At 38.2% G+C, this 19024-nt stretch overlaps 1 protein-coding gene and 1 pseudogene across 2 annotated transcripts; one reads left to right on the forward strand and one right to left on the reverse strand.

The window, feature by feature from the left end:
- The first annotated feature begins 2422 nt into the window (after nucleotides 1–2422).
- LOC134214785 (uncharacterized) lies at nucleotides 2423–8788 on the forward strand. 2 transcript variants are annotated; one of them, XM_062694117.1, is made up of 6 exons: nucleotides 2423–2600; nucleotides 2710–2928; nucleotides 4412–4684; nucleotides 4746–4926; nucleotides 5308–5401; nucleotides 8449–8788. In XM_062694117.1, the coding sequence occupies exons 3-6, from the start codon at nucleotides 4414–4416 to the stop codon at nucleotides 8701–8703; spliced, it is 801 nt and encodes a 266-aa protein (XP_062550101.1). In that variant the 5' UTR covers nucleotides 2423–2600; nucleotides 2710–2928; nucleotides 4412–4413; the 3' UTR covers nucleotides 8704–8788. The 2 variants fall into 2 exon arrangements, with proteins under 2 accessions (XP_062550101.1, XP_062550152.1); XM_062694168.1 differs by having other exon boundaries at nucleotides 2423–2928.
- A 235-nt stretch (nucleotides 8789–9023) lies between these two features.
- On the reverse strand, nucleotides 9024–17467 carry LOC134214957 (putative nuclease HARBI1; annotated as a pseudogene).
- Nucleotides 17468–19024: the final 1557 nt, after the last annotated feature.

Below are 19024 nucleotides of genomic sequence, written 5' to 3' on the forward strand. Positions count from 1 at the left end.
GACCGATTGATTTTTACACACCGACAAGCCGCCATTACCGAGCGTGGAAAGCTGGATTCCCAAGTGTAATGGGCCAAAATGGTATACGGAGCAACGTCATCGCGATTGCAGGTATCATCGCCGATTGGGTTGTGTCGGAGAACGTCTCATCCCAATGAAATCGACGTGTGGTACGCTTTCCAATGACCGCTTGGGTCACGATCATCACGGGATGTTTCCACACACGTGTATCAAGGGATTTCTTCTTCGGTTTTGGGGTCGCCTCAGATGGTATTTACCGCCGGATGTCTCAAACCGGATTTCCACCGGGATGTCCAAATGCGGACTATTAGTGTTGTCTTTTCTGCAAATTAGGATGAAAAAGGATAAAACTAAAGTTTCTGAAACACCTGGAGCAGACTCTTTTGGAATTCTCTCGGATTAATGAAATAATTCTCTAGCAATTCTAAATAGTTTTGCCGACACCACTTACACTGCCATTGCCGCCTCCGCCGAAATACACAGTCGATTCCGTAAAATCCCGCAATTCTTTTCAACAGTTTCTACTAAATAAACTGGTTACCACGCAGTCACTGAGAATCTCATAAAGAATTTTCGAGATAATTTCTCAGCAGCTTTTTTCCGATCTGAATTGGGGAGTAGAAAAATGGCGACTGCAAAAGGCGCGAGACAATCTACTAAGGGTCTGTCTCAATTGGATAATTAAACTGAAATTAAACTTAAAAGTGACATTTCAATAATTATCAAATAACCCTGCTCGCAGAGCAAGATTACTTTTGACAGATATCGAATCATTTTCCATCGATGTCCTATTGGAATTGCTGGGTAGCACCAGCCATTCTTATAACGGGGTGATTTATTTAATTTTCGAACTGTCACTTTTAAGTTTAATTCTCCAAATGAGACAGACCCTAAACAGCTAAACCGACTCAACAGTGAGTATGTAGAGGTAAGCAAATACACTCGCAAAAATCGAGGGGAATTATACATTTGGTTTGGGTCCAAACTTATTTTGAAACTTGGCTAAGGTGGTTTGCGTCCTATTTAGGTAGATTCCTGTTCGCTTTTAGACATCCTTCCATGCGGGAGATATCACGGGAGATTTCTAGAAGACCTTTCCGAGCGGGCGGCCTCGTCACCGAGTCTTTGTTGTTGTTTTTTGACGGATAACTGCTTTTTAACTGGGTTTTGGCCCAGTTAGCGAACGCCCCAACGCCCAGTTAAAAAACAGTCCAGTTAAAAACACCCCCATGAAACGGCTGTCATCCACGAACAACTCGCCTGAAGCCGAAAACATGGTGCTGCAACATGGTGCTGGATGTAAACATTGCCGGTTAAGCAATAAACACACGAAGTCAGTATGTCGAAATCGGATGCGTAGGCGGCATGTGTTGTATTGTAAAATTATATTCAACGAGATGTATTGCATTGTTGCGTGATTCTCGGCGTGATTAATTGGCGCTTCGATGTTGCATGAAGAAGAAGAAGCAGAAAGATGATATTTAAAAAATTTCGCACGGGAAAACATACGAAGATATCTCTGAAATTCTAGAGGCAATCTAATTTAAAACGGTAAACAGTACGGGGTTGGACTTTTCTTATACTGTGTATTAAGTATGATATCACAGAGTAAAAATTGAAATTGAAATATTGTGTTTATTGTGCAGTAGAAAACAAGTCTAACCCCGTACTGCTTCTTCTTCTAACCCCGTACTGCTTACCGTTTTTAATTTAATTGCTTCTAGAATATTAAAGAAGAGTTTCAAAAATTTCTTCGTATGTTTTCCCGTGCAAATATGTTTGATTATCATCTTTCTACTTCTTCTTCTTCATGCAACATCAAAGCGCCAATCGCAAATTCTCTCGCGGCAGTATGAACGGAGCTTAAAATAGGAAAGGCAACACTAGCGCCACCCAATCGGTAGACGGCTTCAAGAACTACATCTCATTTCAGGGGGGTGGTTAAAAAGCGCCCAGTTAGCGAACTGTTGCTGTAGATGTGATACTTGAATGAAGTGTTCGCTATGGGATCCACCGCCCGGAATTCACGTTCTCCAGTTCTGGGCCACCGTATTTCCTGGATTGCTGCCACACTCACGCCGACCTTCTGAAGCTCTCGAGAAAGAAGTCCAATGCGTGCGGGTTCATTCAAAGTTCTCACGTTCCAAGATGCAACTTTCCAATGAATCGCCTGCTTTGAGCGTGCTTACAGCGGCACACTAGGAGTTAACTTTCTGAAACCAGTATGGCGAAAGGCATCTAAGGTTCGATTTCTCAAAATTAAAGGGTGGTATGGACTTCTAAAGTACTGTGCAAATAGATAGGGCAAGTAGAGCTCAAGTAATGATTCCTGTACTGATATTCCTTGGGCAGTACGGAGCTGACAAGGAAAACGAACAATTTGGTTAAGCAGGCGTATTTCATTGCAGAAAATGCTGACTGACAGTTTCCGTTCAGAAATAACTAATCGATACATTATTACTCAAGTAATAGTGACGTTTTATTAAGATTATTTCTAACTATTTTAAAAAAATCATTCGCGTTCAATTTTTTTTTCTGATTTCCTAAGTGAATCCTGCGCTCTGCACTTCCGTTTACAGGTAGGTAAATTCGCAAAGTTTTCAGTTGGCCTATATTTCAGTTGGAAGAAGTTTGGCTAGCCAATGATTTACCCGATGTCCGTTGATATTCAAACTTTTTATATTGTAGAGGATCAGTGAGCCAAGTCCAGCGCCGACCAAGCAATATCAGTCGACAGTGAAGCCAGTCCTCACCGAGTGCCACTGCAGATTCCACATCACGCTAGCCCCATTGCAATCGTTTATTTCGTGCAGCGTGTAGTGCGAAGCACAAAACTCAGTGCAATACAATATTATCGTCGGTCGTGGTTTCTGTTTCCATACCGGAAAGTGGTTCTTTTATTTGGAGGTAGGTACTATATTTGAAAAGTCTTCAGTCGGATAAATATTTGGTCAGCCACCGACCTTGCCAATGTACGTTGCTAGTCATGTTTATTTTTTTTAATAGTATATTGTTTAGCTGTGCAATTCAAGTCCAGCACCATTACATCTGGATCCATCAAATGATAACCATGAGTTGAGTTGATTTTGGAGTAATTTTTGAAAATTCTCCTTCATACTACCCACTTAACTGCAGCAAGAAAATTTGTTGAAAGCTGATTTTAGTAGTAATTTTGATAGTATTTTTGATGATGTAATTCTGGATACCAATTATGGTATTGATAATGCTTTCGTATCTGTTTCAAATTTAATTGTCAAAGCCAGAGGCATTACAATTCTCAACTGTTTTAATTGGCGAAGACCTACATCTACTGATCAAAGAACTCGCGATCCCGCTTTATAATATATATGGTAATACTAGCTGACCCGACGGACTTTGTTCCGTCCAAGGCTATTGCATACAAATGCCTTATAAGTGATTCACACAATAATAGATCGGATTTCTAAATTCACCTCCAAATTCACTACTACGTTGTGTTTTGTATGATGTAAGTAGTTCTGGTCGGATATCATTCGTATGCCAGAAATGAAGTTTTTGAGGAAAAGGCGTTTTACTTAATTTTAAATTTTCCAGCATTTTATCGGTAATCTCTCAACTTTTTTTTCTTCCTCAGTTTCAAAAATTGATTTGTATATTTAAAGATGCATTTTTTTTAATTGCATTTATTTTTATCGAATTTTCTAATTTACCAACTTTTCTTTTCTTATCAAACCTTCGTTGGGCAAAAAGAAACAAATCATCAGATCTGTAAAATGAAAATATAAAACCAAATTAATTCTTCGAGTAGTGATACTGCCTTTCTCGCATTTAGCCAAGTATCCAACCTTATATGGCGCTTATATCTCTGGCATACCTGATTCACCTTCGGAGTTTCAAGAGCCATTGTTTTCAGACAAATAAAGGACATAGCTTTCGTGTACTTCTTCTTCATATTGGCATTACCCCGGCTGCCGCCTTGCTGCTTAGTGTTCGTTCAGCACTTCCACAGTTATTAACCGCGAGGTTTCTAAGCCAGGTTTTCATTTTTGCATTCGTATAACACGATGATACTTTTATGCCCAGAGAAGTCGAGACAATTTCCAAACCGAAAATTGCCTATACCGGCACCGGGTTTCGAACCCAGCCACCCTCAGCATGGTCTTGCTTTCGTGTAATTTGCAGTAAACTCCACAAAAGTTTGGATACCGTGTTTCCACTTTTTGCGAAGGTGAAAAATTTCCTCGAATGCTAGCCTATAATTTTCCATTATGATAGGTACCATAGCTCTAAGTACTATCTGAAACCTTCTGGTATCATATTGTCACTATCAATAATGATCTAACATAAAATTAAAACTTAATCTTAAGAACCAATCTCAGTATAAAGAACTATAGTTATCTTACCCTTCTAGAAATGGATGATTTTATTGATTACGATATAGAATTGTTAGAAAGTGAAGAATTGGTTGACCTTACACAAAGTTGTCCCTCTCAAAATCAACCACCGAAGCCGGCGTCTAAGAAAAAAAGACGGATGGAATTTTTCTCAAACGATGAGAAAAAGCTACTGATTTCAAAAGTCAAAAGTCATCCGGCAATTTGGAGTTTGCAGGATCCCGATCATCATAACAATGGAGCAATTAGAATGGCTTGGAAGCAAATCGCTGGTGAATTGTGCAGAACACGTAGGTTTTTTTTCATTAAAATTATAAAATAAATGTGTTCTACATAAAATTTCCGTTAAAGCTGATCAATGCAAGACGGCATGGATTGCCATACGGGAAAGCCACCGCTATAGGAAACGCATGATGCTGAAGCGGTCTGGTAGTGATGGTGGAGAACCCTTGCCAGGTCCTTCTACAGAAGATTTGGATTGGGAATTTGCTGAGGATCTGGCATTTCTACCAGATATTTCGAGGAAGAGAAAGTAAGTTATAAGTGCAGAGTGTATTTGGTGTTCGTGAAATTCAGTTCAATTTTATTTTACTTTGTCCAGATTTAAGCGTTGTTGCTTATTATCATGTATTGAATTCCACTATGTACTTCATTGTAACTTTACAAGGTTACAAGTAATTCACTCGTATTGCTGTTTATGGTCGAACTTTCGAACGAATCTGATTCGCTCAATTTATTTTCCATTTGATTTTCCTGGCGTAAACGAAATGCGCATCAACTTTTGTTCAAAACATAAACAAGAATATGTGTGATTATCTCGATCTCAAAGTATGAAGGCCGTCTTGTGTGTCACGTATTTGACGCGACAGTAGACATCACACAAAGAAAAATACATTTCTTAAAAACTTTTCAGGACATTCACGACGGCGCAGAATGGTTCTTCACAAATAGCGTTGGAAAGAATTACTGGTGATGCTAACGGAAATTCTCAATCTAATTATTTTTATGTAAGTAAAACTAAAATACAAATTGATGCAACTTGGTTAGTCTTGTTCGGAACTCTATCAGGTCCTGGAGCTTTGTTCGTTACTAGGGAAATAGCTATCGCGAGTAACTCATCGTTAGTCACCGGAGCTACCATTTCGGCCGCACCCAAAACGTCGTACGGTGGATTAGGCTAGTGACGTGGGACAGGACGGGAAGAGTACCTCGATAATCCTCGCCAACCTATACGGGGATCGGTTGGGTGTGAAGAGTTCTCTCTGGTCATGGCCATCACAATATTGTAGGCGTCACCCCACGGTTTCGCGTTGGCACCCTCGCACAGGTTGTCGAAACACGCTCCATTGCTGCTCTTAATGGCCTTGTTGAGGGTCAATTTCGCACCTCGAAACATTTCACGGCGGTCCGCTCTTGCCTCCTCGAAGCGGGAACATTGCATCCTTCGTCTAGCATTAAGGCATGCTGATCGAAGAACTGCAATCTCGGCACACCATCAATATCCTACCGGGCGTCTGCTATTTCTCGGCATGATGGCATCGTACGCGCGTGATAGAACAGCTACCAGCGCATTCCCGCTTAGTCAGTGTTGGCTACCAGCCCCATAGCCGCGGTGAAAACTTCGCTGTCGAAGTAATTGATCTTCCACACATGGGCCTGACAGGGATCCCTCACCCTCGGACCATAGTTCATCTTAAATCGAATTGCTAAATGATCACTATAGTATACGATAAGTGAGGCTAGACTAGACTAGAGTTCCTGAATGAAGAAGTGGTGCTTGATTGAAACAACGCGCTGTTCCAATTTTAACATGGCGTCTCTTTATTTTTAACTTTTACTGTACACACCTTCACCGGTACCTTTTTTCCTTCAACTGCTCTAAATTGATCAATTATCCACCGTTGAATCCAGACATTCATATAGTTTTTGTTCCCGGAATCTGCAAACGATCGGTAATATGGTTCCGGAGATATTCCGGATTCCGTTGTGATAATAGATATTTTTTTTGTGTTCTAAAAAATCCTTTCCTCATCAATGTAATGTTTATAAAAAAAAAAAACAGATTAATCCACCTAGCGTTGGTGGTGCCTTTCTCGAAAAATGAGGAAAACATATAAGAGAGGTCAAAATTGCACTTCAGGGGATATCTTCTTCTTCGTTGGCATTACATCCCACACTGGGACATTGCCGCCTCGCAGCTTAGTGTTCATTAAGCACTTCAACAGTTATTAACTGCGAGGTTTCCAAGCTAGGTTACTATTTCTGCATTCGTATATCATGAGGCTAACACGATGACACTTTTATGCCCAGGAAAGTCGAGACAAATTCCAATCCGAAAATTGTCTAGACCGGCACCGGGAATCGAACTCAGCCACCCTCAGCATGGTCTTGCTTTGTAGCCGCGTATCTTACCGCACGGCTAAGGGGGGCCCTCAGGGGGATATATTTTACTTTTTCCTTCATTTTATGGGTAATTGTGGTCATTTAAGTGCAGTGCAGAGGATTCCGTGAAAAAATTTTTTTTTTTCGTTTTTGATTTTTTTCCAAAAAGGCAAAAAACAATGTTTTTTTAAATAACTCTAGAACGCAATGGCTGATCAAACTAATTTTTAATAGGAAACAACTAGACCGCAATCCGCGTCGATTGTAACTTGTTTCGAGCAAATCGGATAATGCTAAGTTCCAAAAAGTGTGTCACACACACACATACATACATCACCTCAATTCGTCGAGCTGAGTCGATTGGTATATAACACTATGGGTCTCCAAGCCTTCTATCAAAAGTTCGGTTTTGGAGTGATCCTATAGCCTTTACGTATACTTTGTATACGAGAAAGGCAATAAATTCATCGACAGATTTATAATATGTAAAACACAATGACCTAAAAGATTCCCTATTATTATTCGGCCACTTCGGAAGCTCCTGGTGAGATATGAATAAGTTGCTCTGGGGGCAGTGGCCACACATCGATCTGAACAAAAACGGGGAAGGGCCGTTTGGCCGAATACCGTTCGGCCGAATGGCATTTGACCGAAGTCCACTAGGCCGAACAGACCATTAGGCCGAAAGAGTCATTTGCATATGTTATTCGGCCGAAATCGACATTTGGCCGAATAGTTGATTTGGAAAGTGAGAAATGAGGTGTGAAAAGTGAGACGTCTCACTCCTAATTTCTCACTTCTCCCTGTAAAAAGTGAGTAGTGCGAAGTGACGTCTGACTTCTCACCTCGCGCTTCTCACTTTTAACAGTGAGAAGTGAGACATGAGGAATGAGAAGTGAGACGTTTTACTACTTACTTCTCATTTCTCACTGCTCACTTTTAAAAGTGAGAAGTGAGAAGTGACGTCTCTTCTCACTTCGCACTAATCACTTTTCACAGTGAGAAGTGAGAAATTAGGAATGAGAAGTGGGACGTCTCACTTTTCACACCTCACTTATCACTTTTTAAAAGACCTATTCGGCCAAATGTCCTGGTCGGCCAAATGACATGGTCAAATTACCTGTTAAGTCAAATGATCTGTTTGGCAGAATAACATATTCGGCCAAATGGCGTTTTCGGCCAAATAACCTATTCAGCCGAATGACCCGTTCGGCCAAATGACTTTCGGCCAGATGTGTTTCGGCCTAATGGTGTGTTCGGCCTATTGGCAATCGGCCAAATGGTTTTCGGCCAAATGGGTTTCGGCCAAACGACCCTTCCCCATTTCAAATTATCAACCCCAACCCCAATTCTTAGGAATTTTCAAGGAAAGCACTATAATATATTAACAGGAAATACTTCAGAAATTCTTCAGAAACTCTTTGAAATTTCTTATTGGAAAATCTTCTTAAAATTCTTTGAGATTCCCCGAGAGCACATACTGAGAGATTCTGCGAAATTTATTCAGAAAATTCTTTGGATCATTCTTCTGTATTTTCTCGGGAAATTCTGCGGAGCTTCATTTGTTTTCTTCAGCATGGTCTTGCTTTTTGAATTTTTTTGTGTTCACTGATGTATTCAAGAAATTTAAAAAAATGGTAAATTATAAAATGTTAACTAACATACATTTCAGCAAACTCATCCATCCCAGCGCAAGCCACGAGAAGATGAAACGGTTTCTATATTGGCTGATAATATTGCTGAACTGATTCAGCATCAGAAATCCACACCGCAAACGGACAGAGAAGAGCACCCCATTGTGCACAAGACTGCACTAGCAAATATAGATAGGATGCTACAGCAGCTACCGCCGCACGTAATCGAAGATTCCCTATTTGAAATAACGACGTTGTTATATAACAAGATAAGGCTCTACCGTAGCGAATAGTTTGTAGTTTTCTTTTTGTATAAACATAAATGTAGTGTTGAAAATATAAATAAATTCGAAAATAATAAAGCATACATAAACAAGCCTTGATACGAGCATTGATTGTGGTCGCGTTTTTTGCTAAAGCCAATGATTCCTACGAAATTGATACATGGTAGATTGCTGGGTTGATTCGTTTGGAGTCAACCGTTCGAGGTAGTTTCCTATAGATAACAGCTTTATTCTGTATGCCCATCCATCAATAATTGATCGGTAAAATAAAATGGTATGTGGCAAAAATTTCCTTAGTTTGATGTCTGTGATCAAAATTTGTTGCACAATTTATATTATTTTTTATTATTATTAAGCGATATAATCATATATTTGATATGGTATACAAGGGAGTACTTAGTCTACAACATAGGTTCGTAAAAATTAAATGTACGCTGCTCTTTGTTGCCACGGTAAAGAACCGAATTCAGAATTGACGTATTCTTTCAAGTTGTTTCTCACATATTTCGCGTAATCTGGAGCTCTGCCGACACTCGCTGGAACTGAAGAGTGGAACAGCGAATTCTCATTAACTCGATTTCGCCACTCTCCTTCTACTATGTTTCCCATGTCATCGAGCTTGTCCATATAACCAGGTGGGCAGTACACAACCGATTTTTCCTCAATCAAAAAGTTATGCAGCATGCAACATGCTGCCATAATCTTCTGAGCTCTATCGGGGCCACAATATAAAGTCTTCTTCAGGCATGCCCATTTCGTGCAAAGCAGTCCGAACGCGTTTTCTATGCACCGCCTTGCTCGACTAAGACGATAATTGTAAATCACCTCCTCGGTAGGCATGTTCTTATTGTTGAAAGGTTTCATAATTCTTTTGCAAAGCGGAAATGCATCATCCGCTACCAAAAAGAACGGCAATGATACTCCATTTAACATTGCATTGGCCGGGAAGGGGAATCGATCATTTAGGACATTTCTCCCAAATTGCGAATTCCTGAATATATTACAGTCTCCTTCACTTCCGTATGCTCCAACATCGACGTAGGTAAACCTATATGTTGCATCGCATACAGACCAAAAAAACCAACGAATGAAACCCCTGGAACAAAAAAATAACATTTAATAATTAACGTATATTTACAGAAATAAGTGATATTCACACTAGGATTCATTTGCTAAAAAAACTTAAGCAGATACATTCGTTCAGAAAATCATTGTTACAAAATTTTTAAATGGCAATATCTCAGTGGTTTTTCAACCTATTTTTTTTAGTTTTTCACCAATCTCGCTCTTCTTATTTCTGAATATTATAAGACATTGTGTCTAGGGGTGCTCAATTTTTCGCTATAGCTGTGGGAGTAAAGCAAAGGATTTTGATTTTGATTGCTCGATTAAACTCAGAATTGCAAAAAGGGCTGTTGGTATGTTAAAGAACAATTTCCCAGAACATTGTACGATGAATAAATTTTAAATAAATATTTTTTTCCGAAATGTCCTACCGAATCAACCACGTCTTACATGATGTCCTCAGCCACGGCATCAGCCCAATTATGCTTTCTAAGTATTTGTCTATCATGTGCGTCTCAAATCCATTCACATGAGAATGATTTAGTTCGAACAATATCAGATTTGAGATGCAATTAAAAGAAAAGTACTAGAGATGATACGGTGGTTTATTACATCATGGGAGTCGTCCAGGACATTTCGGAAATCCTAGAACATCATAGCTTATTATCACACATGTTTCCTGTGTTGTTTACATTTAGTTTAACAAGTTCACTGAAGGCAACATAATTATTTTTTGTAGCTTCATACACCATGTAGTATGAGATGGTTCCACCAAGCATCCAATTATCATCGTAGCCATAATAGGGATGCTCAAAATGTGTTCCAATGTACCAGGTAATGTATTTCATATGTTGTTCCAATATTTCCATCATCACTAGATGGATAGATACCATTTTCGGGATTAAAATGTGAATATATTTCAAACAATGCCTTTTTCAAAATGCGTTGCTTTACTCAAACAGTTATAGCAAAAAGTTCAACATCTTTGAACACAATATTTTGTAATGTTCAAGAATTAGAAGAGATGGCCAAGAGATTGGTTTAAAAACTGAGAAAGTTGGTTGAAAAACCACTGAGATATGGCCATTTGAAAATTTAGTTACAATGTTTTTGTGAACGCATGAATTTGTCTTTTATACGCCTGAAATTCAGATTTAAAACATAAACTTAACATATTTAACATAAATTTACCTTATAGTTATAGAAAACACTGCCAGCGTTGGCTGGAGCTTTTATCGCTACGTGTTTACCATCGATGGCTCCAATGCAATTTGGAAAATTCCATCGTTTGTTGAAGCCATTCGCCACGTTAAGAAAATTTTCCGCATTTAGTTCTTTCATTGTTGGGCATAGGGCATGACAAATAGCGTTACATACACTATCTACTATAGCTCCATGTGTTGTTTGCTTACTCTGTAACATGATGCAAGATGCCTCTGCAAATCACCTGAAGCCAAATATCTATAAAAGAACATAAGATAATTGTAGTAATTTGTGTTACTAACCCATATATAAAAAGAATATAAACAAGATTTTGAAGCACTAGGTAAACGAAAATCGTAAGATATCCTACTTCAAATAACTCAAATGTGACGAAAGTTCAAAAGTGACTGATATGCGAGTATTAACAGTTATCTTTCAATCTATCAACATTTCTAATATAAATAATTTAAAAACATAGACGTACTAGGGTATTTATATTATGTGATGTAGAGTACCTTTTAATGTTCACGCATTTATTTTTTAACTATGAATATGAATGACATTCCATATCAAAATTAGCTACACCTAGTTCTTTTTTTTTACACGAGTAGGATTTAGTAGGATTAGAACCTTTAGCCTCAATGAAACTATTGACTCAATCCTACGAAAAAGTTCACAAAAAATCAAAGGAAATTCAAGTGGTAAGGTACACTGGGGGAAGTGGAAAAAGGGGGTAAGTGGAAAAATCGAGTCGAAAAATTTGAGTTTTACATGGTAGTGGTAAAGTATCCACATCATAACATTGTGCAAGAATATACTTTGATGCTCACACTAATACTATGTGAAATTTGTATAATACATACACTAACACGGTTAACGCTTGAACTATGATTTTAAGTTCCGAGAAAAGTTGATTTTTGCATTCATTAAATCAATTCTTATTTGCACCAATTGTCCCTTTTTCAAGTGAAAATATATCACAGGTGACCATTATAATACAATTAAACTAATCTCATTCAATTGGTAGTGGTTTGTACCATGAAAGCAAATAATTCAAAGATTTTACACTTACCCCAGGAATCAAACACTGCGGGGAAAGTGGATAATGTTCTAATCACGCATTTTTTTTTCTTCCCTCCAGGGTTTATTTCGATAGCTGTGAATCTTAATATGTTCCTTCTTTGTTATCATTGTGATTTCAGTGGCGATTGGCCTAATGTACTTAAGAAAACACCTGATTTATCCACTTATCGGCATTAACGCCTTTCACATGTTTTACATATGAAAAAAAAATTATCAGAAAGATAAAAATAGCACTGATAGGTAAATGTCTACCATAATTCACATTCATTTATATTCATAACAAGTTTCGCCATCGAATGCCATTTTTTTGGCGAGAAAATTTATTGTGGACAAGTGCCTTAAAATAGATGATAATTTTGTACGTGTTTTGCGCACACACATACATACAAAAACGCACACAGAGACATCTTATTAATTCGTTAAACTAAGTTGATTATTTTATAACCCTGTAAGTTCCATTTTCCTATAAAAGTTCATCTTTGGTGCGAACATATAGATTTTGCCTACATTGTGTTCGAGAAGGCAAAACCACCCTCCACTAGCTATTATAAGGATTCCTTGGGGATCAATTCCGTTAAGCCAATTAAATTATTCAACAAAAGATACTCGGAGCTATTATCATTTTGATTTTAGTTATATTTAGCTACTCATCACAATTGAAGGTCAAGGTAACATGGGCACTTACCCCATCCCACTGGGATAAATGGAAAAATAACTCCTAATTTTCAAATCTATTTCCATGAATTTCAAGCGACCGAAATGGTATGAATTACCGCACAGTTGGTGGAAAATTGACTGTTTTTGATAGCCCAGCATTTAATCAAATGCATTTAAATTGGTTTTACACTAATTCAAACATGCACTATCGATTTTTCCTTTTCCACTTTCCCCAGTGTGTATCTATCGTATTGTCATATGATAGACGGAGACGGCCGTTTCCTTAAAGCCAGACTACGTGACCCGAGGATTATGAAGGTTGTCCGGTTGTTTTTGGCATACATGAAGGACCAGTCTGCTAATGTATGCGTCGAGGGAATGACTCCAACGAGCATCAGGATGCTCCTTGCATCTGAAGGACTGCCGACTGCACCAGAACAACTACATCAAATATTCATCCAAGTACATCAGGAATACGGAATTGGGCCAGCAGAAGCTGCAGCTGATCTACAGTCATACCGACAATACCTGTCCAGCGAGCGGACACATCGCCTGCAGCAACTACGGGAGAGCACAACGAGGTACCACTCTCCTTCCCCCGGAAATTTTTGCAAGTAAGGACGCCTTCTTCGGCTGAAGAAAATAGCACTATCTTATCGACCAACGGGGTAAATATTTTAACAACCAACGTGCTTCCAACAAGTTCTTCATCAAAACAGAATGCCACTGAAGTTTTGATTTACTGTCAAAATTTCAATCGCATGAAAAGCCCAGCTAAAATGAAGGAAATTCATATTAACATCTTAAGCTCGTCCTTCTCGGTTATTTTGGCAACTGAAACCAGCTGGGATGAAAGCGTGAATAGTGAAGAACTTTTGGAAGCAGCTTTAACGTATTCAGGGACGATCGCGATTTCTTAGAATCCAAAAAAGTCTGGCGGTGGAGTTCTAATCGCTATCTCTAGCAATTTTGATTCAGAAATAATAACTACAAAAAATATAAGAACTTTGAGCATGTTTGGGTGAAATCTAACATTGCAGGAGAAACCCATGTTTTCTCCTCTGTGTATTTCCCACCGGAACATGCGCAAACAACATCTTATGAAAGTTTTTTAAAAACTGCAGAAGAAATTTTATCGGGACTGCCACCTGAAGTCAAAGTACATATTTACGGAGACTTTAACCAACGCACCGTTGACTTTATTCCGGATTCAGAGAACGAACAAATTTTACTTCCAGTCGCTGGGGAAAATGAAACACTTATGTTTATATTTGACAGAACTGCTAGCCTAGGACTTAACCAAATCAATCACATTAAAAATCAACAGAACTGTTACCTTGATCTCCTACTAACCAATATTCAAGAAGATTTCTGTGTGACTAAATCATTGAATCCCTTATGGAAAAACGAAACATTCCACACGGCAATCGAATACTCATTGTTCGGTCATGAATATAAAAACCCAGCGACTGTGACTTTGAAGAAGTCCTTGAATACAACAAAGCAAACTATGACAACATAAGACATAAGCTAAGTAGATTTAACTGGAAGCAAATTTTAGAGAATGAAGGTAATATTGAATCTTCCGTTGATGTCTTTTATAACATTATTTTGATATTATTATTGACGAGGTCCCAAAAGAAGAAAACGACGGAGCGGAAATTCAAAATATCCAATTTGGTACAATAGGCAAATAAAAAATTTAAAGAATCGCAAACAAAAATTACATAAAACTTACAAGCTAGACAAGACGAATGAAAATTTGGAAAAATATTTGAACATCTGCGATCAATTAAAATTAGCAATTGATGTAGCATTTGAAGAACACAACACGAAAACAGAAAACGAAATAAAGTCATGTCCAAAGAACTTCTTCAATTACGTAAAATCTAAATTAAAACAGACAATTTTCCGTCAACCATGTATTTAGACGAACGCGTCGGTAATTGCTCGGAAGATATCTGTAATCTTTTTGGAGATTTCTTCCAAGAAATATACACCACCTTTTCGGAACAAGGTCGCGACCTAGATTTTTTGCGCCTATCCCAGAATTCGCTAGGGATATCGGTGTTAATCAGATCATGGTGAACGATATTCTAAACGCTTTAAAAACTTAGATGCATCTAAAGGCCCTGGTCCTGATGGTATTCCACCGATATTTATGAAGAGTCTAGCTAAAGAGCTGAATGCACCTTTGTTTTGGCTCTTCAGATTGTCATTGAATCCGGAAATTTTCCCAGGGTATGGAAAAGCTCCTATCTTGTGCCTATCTTCAAATCAGGCAAAAATCTGACATTCGTAATTACCGTGGAATAGCCATTATCTCTTGCATTCCCAAACTTTTTGAATCCATTATCAATGAAAAATTATTTTCACAACTTAAAAACAGAATTACGAATAAGCAGCATGGATTTTTCAAAGGTCGCTCTACCGCTACAAATTTAATAGAATTCATTGACTATTCTCTTAATGCAATGGATAATGGTAACTACGTGGAAGCTCTATACACTGACTTTAGCAAGGCGTTTGATCGTATTGACATTCCAATGTTACTCTTCAAATTGCAAAAATTGGAATTGAGCCAGGACTCCTTAGATGGCTTGAATCTTATCTCACAGACCGGCAACAAATAATAAAATTTAACGGAAAGAAATCCAATCCCATTCAAGTCACTTCAGGAGTTCCACAAGGCTCTCATCTTGGCCCTCTTTTATTTATATTATATGTAAATGACATTACCTTCATTCTCAAAAATATAAAGATTTTAATTTATGCCGATGACGTAAAGCTATTTATGGAAATAAAAAATGAAGACGACATAATCATATTCCAGAATGAAATACACATGTTCTATACATGGTGCAGAAAAAGCCTATTGCAACTGAATGTTAAGAAATGCAACATAATATCATTCAGCAGAAAAAGAATAACACCAAATACACAAATTGTATTAGGGAACAATACTGTAGAAAGACACGAAAGAGTTAGGGATTTAGGAGTGATTTTAGATTCGAAACTAACTCTTGTTGATCACTATAACACAATCATCCACAAAGCTAATAATATGCTAGGCTTTATCAAGCGTTTTTGCTTCAACTTTCAGGATCCCTACACAATCAAAACACTATATATTTCATATGTACGATCTATACTGGAATATTGTAGCATTGTATGGTCGCCTTATACAACCACACATGAAGAAAGAATAGAGTCAGTACAAAAACAATTTCTATTATACGCTCTTCGTAAATTAGGTTGGACGTCATTTCCTCTTCCATCTTATGAAGCACGTTGCATGCTTATAAATATACAAACTTTGAAAGAGCGTCGAGAATGTGCAACGGTTTCATTTGTTAACGATATAGTTTCTCAACGTGTTGATTCAACTGAAATTTTATCGAAATTTAACTTTTACATACCTTCTCGGCTACTTCGACATAGAACATTATTTTAACCAACCACTGCCGAACAAATTACGCCAAATTTGGGCCTCTCAACCGAATGATGGCCGTTTACAATCAACACTGCGAAACTATTGACTTAACAATGTCTCGGCATAACATTAGACAGTATTTCCAAAGAACAAACATTACAAATTCAGCAATATAAATTCAAAATCAAAATTATACATCACTTTACTAAAAAAAACCTATTATTTAATTATTCTATAGCATTACAAAAACAAACATGTATATGTATATGTACTAGTCTACGTTGGTTGACGAAATAAAATAAACAAATAAACAAACTTATTAATCTGTTATGCGTCTGAATGCACTAGGAAAATATAGGTAATTTAGACGAAGAGTGGTCTACGGGCTCCACACTATCACGCGATATACCTCGTAGTCTGTATACGGCTGAGAAATAACAAAATGCGGAACCTTCAAAAAGACCAGGGTGCATATTGAGCTTATACAACAGATAAAAAGTAAGATAACTTTCAAAAGTTTAAACTGTTCAAACTTAAAGGACCAAAGACTTCAATGTAATTTTCCAATTAATACTTACTCTATTACTAAGGCTAACTTCAACTTTGCAGTTATTGCATCCTTGGGACGTGTGTTGCGCTTCGGAACAAGATCTTTTTCGATTAAACTAAAAAGATGTTCAAAATTTTTTTTTGACATGTGGAAATTTTCTACGAAAAATTTCTCTCCTCTGGCCATGTCTTCAAACTGCAAAAAAATGGCAATTCACAGGAAGAAAAATCTATTAAAACTTCATCAAGAATGTCGTACGCCAGCCATACTCAAAACAAGTAAGTTGCAGATAGCTAGTTTTCATGGTCGGGTCAAGGGTGTTTTCGGTTGGAGGACATTGTGTTTGCCACCCTCAGCATGGTCTTGCTTTGTAGCCGCGCGTCTTACCGCACGGCTAAGGAGGGCCCTAGTTCTATTAAATCACTTACTACCTTTTCCAGACCATGTTTGATAATGATATAAACGTTCTTTGAATTATAATAAATTAAAATGCACTTACGTCTGTCGCAAATCTACCTTTCATGTTCCTTTCAATGAAAAACGGATGTACCCGGAATTTCGCATCCCGCCTTCGCCGCTTCACTTGCTGCAGCTTTTTTAGAAGTACAATTGTTGAGGCAGCAATTGTCACGTTCATCATGAAACTAAAAAAATATATAATATGTAGTATAATAATTTCATGAAATTATTGCTTCCTTACCTTCCGGATGACATGTTGAAAAATTGCCGTGAAGAAGTGAATGAACAGTACAGATCGCCTACTTTTTTTTATTACGTGTTAGTTGTCAAAATTACTTCGGTAGTGGTATACCGTGGATAATCAAAATTCGGACATACTCAAACTTCGGACACTCCAATTTGTATGGGAGATTTTCAGAAACATGTCATTGAAATGTTTCATCCAGCTTAATTGAAAGGGCTCATAGTTTTAGTTTTATTTAGGATAGTTTCATTCTAGTAATTCATGCTAATTCAATGTGACGAAATAATTAAATGTCAATCTGAGCTATCTAGTAATAATTATTTGCAATATTTCTTCTCAATATTGTGTAATTTGTTGTCCGAAGTTTGAAACGTTGTGTCCGAAATATGAATCCAATGTTGCTGCTGTCCGGAGTTTGAGTAAAACAGAAGCCGGACATTTTTATTAATCGCAAGGATTCTACACAATAATTCGTACATGTTAATCCCGTGTTACAAAGATAAGCGATATGCTTTATGATTGTGATGGTAATTAGAACGGTGAGACTTAAAATGTGTGTTAACAGACTGATTTTATAGCAAAAAGTGCTTAAGCGTCCGAAGTTTGAATTTGCACGGTACTATAGGACTCTCTGAGAGAGAAAATTGCCCAATTCAGCCCGCCAGAATGACGCTGTCGCCTCCGGAAGCTCCTCCAGGAATTCCTCCGGAAGTTCCTCCAGGAATTCCTCCGGAAGTTCCTCCAGCAATTCCTCCGGAAGTTTCTCCAGCAATTCCTCCAGAAGTTCCTCCAGGTATTCCGCCGGGAACTCCGGAAGTTCCCCCAGAAGCTCCTCCGGGAATTCCTAGAATTTCCGGAGGATTTCCTATAAAAACTTTCGGATGAATTCCTGGAGGAACTTCCGAAGGAATTTCTGAAGGAACTTCCGAAAAAAATCCTGGAACAACTTCCGAAGAAATTCCTGGAGGAACTTCCGAAGGAACTCTTGTCGGATTTTTCGAAGGAATTCCTGGCGGAACTTCCGAAGAAATTCCTGGAGGAACTTCCGAAGGAATTCCAGGAGGAACTCCCGAAGGAATTCCTGAAGGATCTTCCGAAGGAATTCCTGGAGGAACATCCGAAGGAATTTCTGGAGAGGATTTCTAGAGGAAATTCCGGAGGAATTCCTAGAGGTACTTCCGGAAGAATTCCTGGAGAAACTTCCGAAGGAATTTCTGGAGAAACTTCCGCAGGAATTCCTGGAGAAACTTTCGAAGGAATTACTGGAGAAACTTCCGAAGGAATTCCTGGAGAAACTTCCAAAGGAATTTCTGGATAAACTTCCAAAGGAATTTCTGCAGTAACTTCCGAAAGAATTTCTGGAGGATCTTCCGAAAGAATTCCTGGATAAATTTGGGAGAAATTCCTGGAGAAACTTTCGAAGAAATTCCTGGAAGAACTTCTGAAGGAATTCCTGGAGAAACTTCCGAAAGAATTTCTGGAGGAACTTCCGAAGAAATTCCAGAAGGAACTTCCGGAGGAATTACTGGAGGAACTTCCGGAGGAATTCCAGGAGGAACTTCCGGAGGAATTACTGGAGTAACTTTTGGAGTAATTCCTGGAGAAACTTCCGAAGGAACTCCTGGAGGAACTTCCA

Source organism: Armigeres subalbatus, chromosome 1 (assembly GCF_024139115.2).
Source record: "Armigeres subalbatus isolate Guangzhou_Male chromosome 1, GZ_Asu_2, whole genome shotgun sequence".
Classification (NCBI taxonomy): Eukaryota; Metazoa; Arthropoda; class Insecta; order Diptera; family Culicidae; genus Armigeres; species Armigeres subalbatus.